The 9812-nt window shown below is 54.1% G+C and overlaps 1 protein-coding gene across 1 annotated transcript in view; it reads right to left on the reverse strand.

The window, feature by feature from the left end:
• Positions 1–14: 14 nt before the first annotated feature.
• The window catches only part of GFRA4 (GDNF family receptor alpha 4), an 18600-nt gene continuing 8802 nt past the window's right edge, over positions 15–9812 (reverse strand). Inside the window, exons 4-6 of the mRNA XM_029963710.1 lie at positions 9495–9790; positions 5917–6026; positions 15–1167 (exon numbers count right to left, since the gene is read on the reverse strand). Of these exons, the coding sequence (XP_029819570.1) occupies positions 1013–1167; positions 5917–6026; positions 9495–9790 (561 nt within the window). The 3' untranslated portion in view covers positions 15–1012. The remainder of the gene's footprint in view (positions 1168–5916; positions 6027–9494; positions 9791–9812) is intronic.

Consider the following 9812-nt stretch of genomic DNA (forward strand, 5'->3'; position numbering starts at 1 on the left):
CTCTTCCCAGGAAAACCCCTGGCTGCAGACTGAGATTGATGGATGCACAGGCAGTATGTGGGAGTGGGTTGTGTTGGGCTCACACAGTGATCCCTGATGGAGAAAGCTCAGCTCGGAGTGGGACAACACTGGCCTCTGGTTGTTTGGATGTGACAAAAAAAACTCCACCCCAAACACTTGACAGGACCAGAGGATTGGGATTCTCGGGTCAGGATGCGAAAAACTAGCCAGGAACAAAACACAACACACGTGTTTCTTCCTGAACACCAGCAACACATGACACAGGTTTCCCCAAAAAGGAGGGCCCGAGGGGTGGGTGGCAGCTGGGAGACACATGCTGGTTGTACTCTGCTTTTCCAGAGGGTGGAGAATCCCTGCCAGCCAGTTCGGAGTGTGGTGACTTGCTCCACCCCAGAGGTGCTTCAGGTTCCTCTCCGGTGAACGAACCCAACGACCTTCTCACCACTGCTCTGGTTCCTTCAGTCTGAAGCAACCAGGTGGGTTGTCCTTTGGGTCCTGAGCATCCCTGGAGACAGTCTGAGCTCCACATCGCTTGACTTGTCCTGCCAAGAGCCCCCCCAACACGAGTCAGGGCTTCAGGAAACCTCCTGACGGCTCCTCCATCCATCCATCCAAAGTCTTTCCCCTCCTGGATGGGGCAGGCAAAAGCATTTCCGTTGCAGCTCCCACGTCCTGGATCAACTCTCTCCTTCCTCTTTTTCAAGGGGACTGTCCATGGCTCCAACCCCATCCACAGAGAGCTGGAGAGACAACAACCAAGCCGTGGGGTGGGAAGGTGGCCAGGACCAAGGATGAGCCGGTTGTCGACGATGCCGATTGTAGAAAATCAAATAAACTGGCAGAGGGATGAGGAGGAGGAGGAGGGAGGGATGTCCAAACCGCACCTCTCCTTCCCATCCCCTCCCTCCTCCCAAAAAAGTCACTGCTCTGGTTGTTTTGTAAAGAAACCAACACCAAATCGAGTCCGTGCCCGGCGCGTTCCTGCCCTGCCTCACATCCCAGAGAGGCTCAGCACAGCAGGAGTGAGGAGAGGCCACATCCAGAGTGGAGAGGCTGCCCAGGGGGAAGGGGCTGCCGGGCTGGAGGTCCCTGAGGACAGACGGGTGGAGCCCCGGAGGAGCCGCTCCTCCCCTGCCACCTGCGAGGGAAAGGAAAAGCGTCAGAGGGGGGATCACGTAATCGTGGGATGGTTTGGGTTGGAAGGGAGGGGAAGGATCATGTCATTCCACCCCCCTGCCTTGGGGACACCGTCCACCAGCCCAGGTTGCTCCAACCTGGCCTTGGATGCTTCCAAGGGATGGGGCAGCCACAGCTTCCCTGGGAATTCCATCTCAGCCCCTCACCACACTCACAGGGAAGAATTTCTTCCCAGTATCCCATCTAAACCTACTCTCTGTCAGTTTGAAGCTGTTCCCCCTTGTCCTGTCCCTCCAGGCCCTTGGAAATAGTCTCTGTCCATCTTTCTTGTCAGGCCTTTCAGGCCCTGGAAGGCTGCAGACAGATCACCCCAAAGCTTCTCTTCTCCAGGCTGGACAATCCCAGTTCTCCCAGCCTTTCCTTACAGCTCCATCCCTCTGATCATCTTGGTGGCCCTCCTTGGTCCCTCTGAGGATTTAGGGCTGTGCAGCCCCCAGTGTGTTCCCGTGCAGAGGGGCCAGGCTTAGACCAAGCACCCAAACTCCAGCCTGGAGGTGAGCTCAGCTCTGTGGGAGCTGCTGCTGAAGGTGGGGCTGTGTCGGGGTCACCTCATGGGCTCAGAGATGATTTGGGCACTGGCTGGAGGTGTCNTGTCCCCAGTCCCTCTCCAGCTCTCCTGGAGCCCCTTTAGGTCCTGCCAGGGGCTCTCAGCTCTCCCTGGAGCCTTCTCTTCTCCAGGGGAACCCCCCCAGCCCCCTTAGCCTTTCACACATTCCCTTTTATGACAAGGAAAGGTTCACTGGGAAACCACGTGGAAGCTCAAGGAGCCCCCCAGGAACACTCAGCAGCTTTTACATCCAGCTGATGCTTTAAATGGATTTATCGATGATGGGCCAGAGGAGAAAGACCAAGGAGAAGAGCTGCACTTGAGGACCCGCTCCATGGAAATCCCAGCAAATCCGGGCAGAGGCTGAGCAGAGGATTCGTGGTTATCTGCTGCCATCTAGTGCCACCTGGACGCCCAAAACCCCTCCCTGGATCCAGGAATTTCTCTTACCAGGCTTCAAATCCTGCCTGTCCCGTGGAACCACGGGCCACATCTTGTATTTGTGGCTGCATCGGGGTGGACATCTGCACATCCTGGGACCACCTCGGGTTCCACAAAGCCAGCAAAGAGACCGTCGGGCATCACCCCCAAATTACCATCCTCTCATGTCCCTGCTCCAAACAAGGAACTGGGTGGGACTGGGAGGGACTGGGAGGGCTGTTCCCAGCACTGCTGCTCTCTCTGCCTGAGGAAAAGGGACGTGGTGGATCCTTTTGCACCAGGGCCCGGCACAATCTGCCCCAAGAAAAAGGATGTTCAAGGACATCCTAGGCAGAGAAAGGGTTTCTTTGACAAGGGTGGAAACACCTTTGAGCACTTATTGTGTCACACTGAGCAGAGCCCCAGATCTTAGCAGCACCCTTGAGTTCAAACCTGTGGGTTTCTCTCAATTCCTTTCTATCAATTCCTTTCTCATCTGAAGATCTCAGATTTCCCCCCAGATGTGTGTCCTAGTTCTACCCTGCTGGTGAAGTTTGGGCAGATGGAGTGGCTGAACTTTCCCCACTGGCAGCAGGAGGAGATGAAGGGGAGTGTGGTGGCCAAGCAGGACATTAATAGGCAAGAACCCAAAACTCTGCATCAGCTTGAGGAGAGACCATCCAAAAAACCTTGCTGGTTTTTTGACCTGTCATCCTTCACTTTGTCATGGAGTTAAAGGGTCCAACACGTGGAGAAAAGGTTTTTCCAAGCACTTCATCCCTGCAGTGGCTTCTCCAAACCCTCCCCAGCTGTTTGGCCCTCCGCTGGCACAGTGGGCAGCAGAAGGGAGGGGATGCCCAGGAAGGGAGCAGGTTTTTCCCTCTCCAGCAGCTCCAAAGGTTCTGATTGTGTCAAAATTCCTTGGGAGATCATTAATACCAACGAGACCTTGGGAATGTTTAGGGATCAGCTCATTCACCTCTGGAGCTCGTGTGAGGACGATCTCAAGAGGTCCCTTTCAACCCAAATGACTCTGTGATTTTGTGACTTGTTATTAAAGGAAGAGGAGATGTTGGATCCAAGATCCCACGTGGACATCCATGAACCAAGAAAAATATGGAAGCACCAGAGATCCCAGGATCACCAAGGCTGGAAAAGCCCTCCAAGGTCCCTGTGCCCAATGCCCACCTTGTCCCCCAGCCCAGAGTGCCACGGCCTGTCCTTCCTTGGGATGGGGGCTCCACCACCTCCCTGGGCAGCCCATTCCAATGTTTAACAACCCTTTCCATGAAAAAATTCTTCCTGAAGATGCTTCAGGAAGACCAAAGGCTTCAAAGTAAAGCCTGATCATGAGAGTAAGGACAGCTCGGGTTAAGGTGGCCTTTAGGGCCATCCTGGGGATAATGAAACACCAGAACAGTTTCTTGTCCCTGAACCCTCCCTTGAGGGTTGTCCCTGAACCTACCCCATGGCTGGACACATCTCCAAGAGATCTGTCCCAGGTGAGGTGGGAACTATCCCAGTGTCGTTGATATGGGACACAGGGATGGACTGAACCGTCCCAGGTTTAAGGGAGTCCTGGGATCTGTTTGTAGGTCGTGGAAGACCTGGAGATCTTGGTGTCTAAAGGGTTCAGGGAACTTCTGAGCAAGAAAAGAGCCAGAGGAGCCAGGGGACTGTAGAAAGTCTTTGTTCTCGTTTCAGACCCTGATAGAGCCGCGTGTCAAGTCACAGGAAAAGTGGCACAAAACTGTGCAAGGTCAACAGCACCTTTGATCTGAGGATTGTAAAGCCCTTTCAAGACATGAGTTTGTTCAACCTCACAACACCCCTGTGAGGTAGGTTATCACCCCCCCCCTTTCCACACGGGGGGAACTGAGGCACAGAGAAATGCAGCGGCTCGGCCGAGGCCTCTGGACAAGCCGATGACACGGGCAGGAGGTTTTCCTGCTCCTCATCCCGTTGGGACAGCAGAGTATCAGCAGCTCCAGGAGCCACTGCTGGGCTTGGCCCACGAGCAGGGAACAGGCAGCATTTGTAGGGGGGGCTCCTGAGCCCCCTGAAAGCACCCTGGTGACCCGCTGGTGCCACCAGCACTTGAGGCATTGAAACACTTCCCAGGAGGCTGCTCCTTCCAGGTGACCCCAGGGTTGTCACCTCGTGCAATCGGACAGGAGGGGCAGGAGGAGCCCGAGAACTTGGATCCTTCATGGAAATGTCCCGATCCAAGCTGGAAATTGTGTTTCTCTCGTGGCAAATGTCTCCCCGGAGAGGACGCCCCGGCGTGGAGCTCTGGTGGCAGTGGGTGGTGGTGGTGGAGGAGGGGTGTCACCAGGCCTGGAGGAGAAGGAGGAGGTAGCTAGAAGGACATTACACTGTCACCAGCATCTTCCATCAGTATTGGACGTCCTCGTGCCCCCCGGGTCGCCCCAGCCCAGCCCATGTGCAACGTCAGGGAGAAACCAAAGCTGGGAGGCAAATTGGCTGGGAAGCGATGCCAGGATGGAATGTCCATCATGGAAACCCCACCTCCAACCTTCAGTGAAGTCATAGTACCAGTTTCCCCTCTCCTCCCCACCCCACCATCCCCAGTTTTTGTGCTGAATACAAATTCTGTCTTATAAAAATAGTCCTCTGGTATCAAAAGACAAATAAAAGGAGGGGAATGAAGGACCCCTGTGGGCAGAGCAGTGCAAATCAGGAGAGCCAGCTCAGGAAGGACGGGCTTCAGGTGGCCTTGGATTGTCACTTCTTGGAGGGGAAGAAGGTTGATTGGACTTTGATGGCTGGGACTGGCCTGGAGTGAGGAGAAGAAGAAGAAGGAGACAACTCTTTGAGTGCAAACATCGACCACCCACCACCTCCACCACAACCAACCTCCCACAGCTCAGGGCAGACAGAGCAGCTGCTGTCCCTGACACCAGAGGGCACCTGGCACTGGCACTGCCGTGGTCACCCATGTCCCCTTGCAAAGGCTAAACCACAGATTGCACTGGTTTGAGGTGGTTTTTCCTTTGGTGGACCCCGAGAACCCTGACAGGACATGTGGTGACACCAGGCAGTGACCAGCAGTGGGAATGATGTGGCCCAGGGACACCTACAAACAGCCAAGGTGGTTTGTGCACCACCAAGAGACATCACCAACTCAACCAACCCCATATGGAGCCTTTTCCCATCCTGGGGATTCATGACTCATGGAATCACGGAACGGTTGAGCTGGAAGGGACCTTAAAGAGCATCTTGTCCTGCCCTGGGCCAGGGACACCTTCCACTAGCCCAGGTTGCTCCAGCCTGGCCTTAGACACTTTCAGGGATCCAGGGGCACCCACAGCTTCTCTGCCCAACCTGAGCCAGGGCCTCCCCACCCTCACAGCCAGGAATTCCTTCCCAATATCCCACCTATCCCTGCCCTCTGGCAGTGGGAAGCCATTCCTTGTGTCCTGTCCCTCTCTCCCTTGTCCCAAGCCCCTCTCCAGCTCTCTTGGAGCCTCTTAAGGCACCGGAAGGTGCTGGAAGGTCTCTCCAGAGCCTTCTCCAGGCTGAACACTCACAAACTTTCAGGCGAGGCCACCCCAGGGCAGAGCAGAGCGGGACAATCCCCTCCCTCGACCAGCTGGCAACGCTTTCCTTGACGCCTGATCCCTCCCACCTCTTTTTTATTCCTTTCTCTCTCTCTGCACCTCACATTTTACTTTAATAATTAAATCAAAGCAGGTCTGACCCCCCCATACCTATGATGCCAGTGTAGGCCAGCAGACAGGCAGCGTAGCTCTCCCTCCGGCACCCGCTGGCAGCCTGCAGGGAGGGCTGGCAGTTGAACTGGAACTCTGCATAGCGGGACCTGGGGGAATCACAGCACAAAAAAACAGGACAGATCAGCACAGATTTTTTTGGAGGGAAAAAAAAAAAAGATGCAGCAGCCCACTGGTGGTGTTTGTAAAACCCTTTGGTGCTGTGGGTGTTCCTAAACCGGTTCGAACTGATATAATTTTACGTTTGCCCGCCCCAACAAACCCAGGAGTAGTTTTTGAGCAGGTTCTGCAGTTCATGTTTTATCAGGATTCCTCTGGAACTACAAGACAGGTCCAGCCTTGGGAGAAATGGTTGTTGTCTGCTGTGTGAGGCTGGTTTTTGAGGGAAGAGCTGTTGCCGGCAGGGAGGGAATTCGTTCTGTGTTTGTCGTTTTTAGCTTTGCCTAAAGAGCCCCAACCTTCATTTTTATGCTGATTTGTTGGAACAGGGAATCACCCCTGTCCAGTTTCTCTCTCTTTGAAGACTCTAAATGTAGCTGAGGTCACCTCACACCAAGAGGAATGTCCAAAGGCTCAGACACGGAATGTTCTACCCATCACCAGGGCTGCTCTCCCATCCTCTGCTGCAGTCTCCCATTCCCAGGAGAAGGTTGGACCCTCAGGAGCCTGTGGAGCAGGTAAATCCTGCTGCCAACCAGTTATTTGCCACTTAACTCTTTAGGAATAAGGCAGTTTTTGGCACATGGTAGTGTTTGGACACTGTAGGATATCTGAGACATCCACATGGGACTTTCAGGTAGGACCTGGTGGAGATTCAGATCCATCTGAACAGGCCTCCCATGGCCAGGGAGGAAGGGACCTCAAACACTGCTGACACCTGAAGGTAGAGCCCTTTTGGTGACAACCTGCAGTGTCTGAAGTGTGAACTGACCTCAGAATGTTTGCTCTGCCTGGGAAACCTCAGGAAAACTGAGCATGTTGCTCCTCCCAGACACCCTCTCTCTTCCAGATGTTTTCTTGGTGTTCCTGCTCAGGGTCAGAATTCCAACTTGCACTTTCCTGCCCGCTTCTCTCCTCCTCCCCAGCCTTCTCCTTTTTTTTTTTTTCCTCTTCTTTGTTCCCATATTTGCCCCACACCAACCCATTTTCTCCTGTCACACCAGGAAAAATCTTCCTGCCCAAAATGTGCCGCTTTCAGAGGAGGGAGATGCTGCTGGCAGATTTTATAGAATTCCATATAATCCGTGTCAGCAGAACCCACCCCTCCAAGCTGGGAAATCCAAGGGGTTACAGCTGGGAAGGAGCTGCAGGAGGAGGACTTGCAGGGCAGGCAAATGGAGTATTTTACTCCATTCCTTTATGATTTATTCCTCGTGGTTTCTGCACTGCTGGCTCTGACCAGGTCACACGTCAACCCCTTGTTCCTGCTGTGCCTCTAGAGGATATTTTACATTCTACATTCAGAGGCCAAGGGAGCAGATAATGAACAGCTGTGCTGGGGTAGGAAGTGGTTTCCAGCCTCCTGGGGGGCAACACTCTCCCCTTTGAACCTCTTCCTCCCCGCTGGGCCCTCTTGTCTTGTTAGGGAGAGGGCAGGACCACTTCAGATTCCAGGATCAATATCTTCCATTTCAGATTCCCTGGGTACCAGGGGACATCTGAGCCAGGGCTGGGGTGGCTCAAAGGCTTTGCATCGTTCTTTTTTGTCCTTCATCCACGTTTCTGGGGTGCATGGGAATATCTGTCCCAGTCCATCCTTCCAAGAGGATGTTGCTGCTCTCACCTCCCCTTTGCGAAAATAAAGAATATTTTAATTGTAATTTAAGGATGATGTGCTGGTGGGCAATGGCTGCTGGCAGTTCAGCTCAGGAAGTCCCAAACCCCTCAATAATTAGAGTCTGGGATAATGCTGGAGGTGTTGTCCTACACTTGTTCTTGTGCTTTCCTTCTCCAGGTGTCTGCTCAGGGCTCCAGCTGCACCCAGGGCACTGGGCTGGGACCACAAAGGTCGGTGCTGTTCTGGTCTCACATCTCCCACAGACAGATGGGCTCTGCTCCCGGGAGCTGTGTGTGGATTGGCCTTCTGGAATATCAAGGACTTTCAGAGAAATACGGGGGTGAAAATAGTACAGAAGAAGGAAAAGGGCTGTGAGTGAGTACAGGGGATGGGTCTGTGGGGCTGGGTGGAAGCAGAACAGCAAACCACACTGGCCACGGGCTGAGGGGTGAATCTGGAGTGACACTGAGACCCTGAGACTCCTGTTGCAACCACCAGAGCTTAGAATTATGGAATGGTTTGGATTAGGAAGGACCTTAAAGATCATCTTCTCCCACCTCCCTGCCATGGGCAGGGACACCTTCCACTAGACCAGGTTGCTCCAAGCCCCGTCCAACCTGGCCTTGGACACTTCCAGGGATCCAGGAGCAGCCACAGCTTCCCTGGGTAACCTGTGCCAGGGCCTCCCCACCCTCACAGGGAATATTTTCTTCCCAACATCCAATCGAAATCTACCCTCCTTCAATTTAAAGCCCTTCCCCCTTTTTCTGTCCCTCCATGTGGGTTGCTGTGGACTAGGGGAGGTGGACAGTGAGGAGATGGATCAGTGAAAGTGGCTGCAAACACCCCACCCCATATCCCTGCGTGGCTCACACCTTCCTGAAGACAGTCATTGCATAGGATAAGGGGTGTAAGATGTCAGGATTGGTGCAGACCATCCACGGATCAGGAGACCCAGCTTTGCCACCGAGACCCAGAGCGGGTCTTTCTTTAGGACCAAAGCCAAAAAAACCCACAGAAAAGGTCTAAAAAGCTCCAGCATGAACATCTCAAATTTTCTTCTGCCTGTTAACACTTTGTGTATGGGGAAAGGATGTGGGAAGGAGCCACCAGGACAATGAACTGTCAGTGGGATGTGGTGAGAGACCCAGCTTTGCCACTGAGACCCAGAGTGGATCTTTCTTTAGACCAAAGCCGAAAAAAAACAGAGAAAAGGTCTAAAAAACTCCAACCTGAACATCTCCAGTGTTCTTCTGTTTGTGTAAGATACAAGATTATGGATAATGGGAAGGAGCCACCAGGGCAATGAACTGTCAGTGGGATGTGGCAGGAGACCCAGCTTTGCTAGTGAGACCCAGAGCGGGTCTTTCTTTAGGACCAAAGCCAAAAAAACCATAGAAAAGGTCTAAAAAGCTCCAGCATGAGCATCTCAAATCATCCTCTGTCTGTGTCGCACACCCTGTGTATGTGTCCTTGTATCAGACACCTTGTGTACGTGTCCTTGTATCCCACACCTTGTGTATGTGTCCTTGTATCCCACACCTTGTGTATGTGTCCCTGTATCCCACACCTTGTGTATGTGTCCTTGTATCCCAAACCTTGTGATACAAGGATGAGGATCATGGGAAGGAGCCACTGAGACAACAACCAGTCAGTGGGATGAGGTGGGATGTGGGACCCTTCAGGTGAGCGCATTGGGGCTGTCACCAGGGGACGAACCCTTGGGACACGCCCAAGGGACACCTCTCCCCGTCAGCCCCAACCCACGCACGGGCTTTACCTGCAGACGTAGTTTTCCCGGCAGGAATCCAGCGGCGCCAGGCAGTTGGGCTTGTCCTTGGCCTCGTAGGAGCAGGCGGGGACGATGGTCTGGCGGCGGCGCTCGGCGCAGGCCGTGTCGTCGCAGGGGCAGAAGAGCAGCTCGTGGGTGTACTCGGGGGGCACGCGGTCGAAGAAGCGGCGCAGGGCCTTGTGGCACTTGGAGCGGTTGCAGGAGTCGGCGCGGGCCAGGCGCCGGATGCACAGGGACACGTACTCCGTGCGCAGCCGCTGGCACAGCTCGTCCACGTTGCAGGCCTTGGCCGCGTCCAGGCACCGG

This window comes from Manacus vitellinus, unplaced genomic scaffold, assembly GCF_001715985.3.
Source record: "Manacus vitellinus isolate BGI_N305 unplaced genomic scaffold, ASM171598v3 scaffold_61_pilon, whole genome shotgun sequence".
Taxonomy (NCBI): Eukaryota; Metazoa; Chordata; class Aves; order Passeriformes; family Pipridae; genus Manacus; species Manacus vitellinus.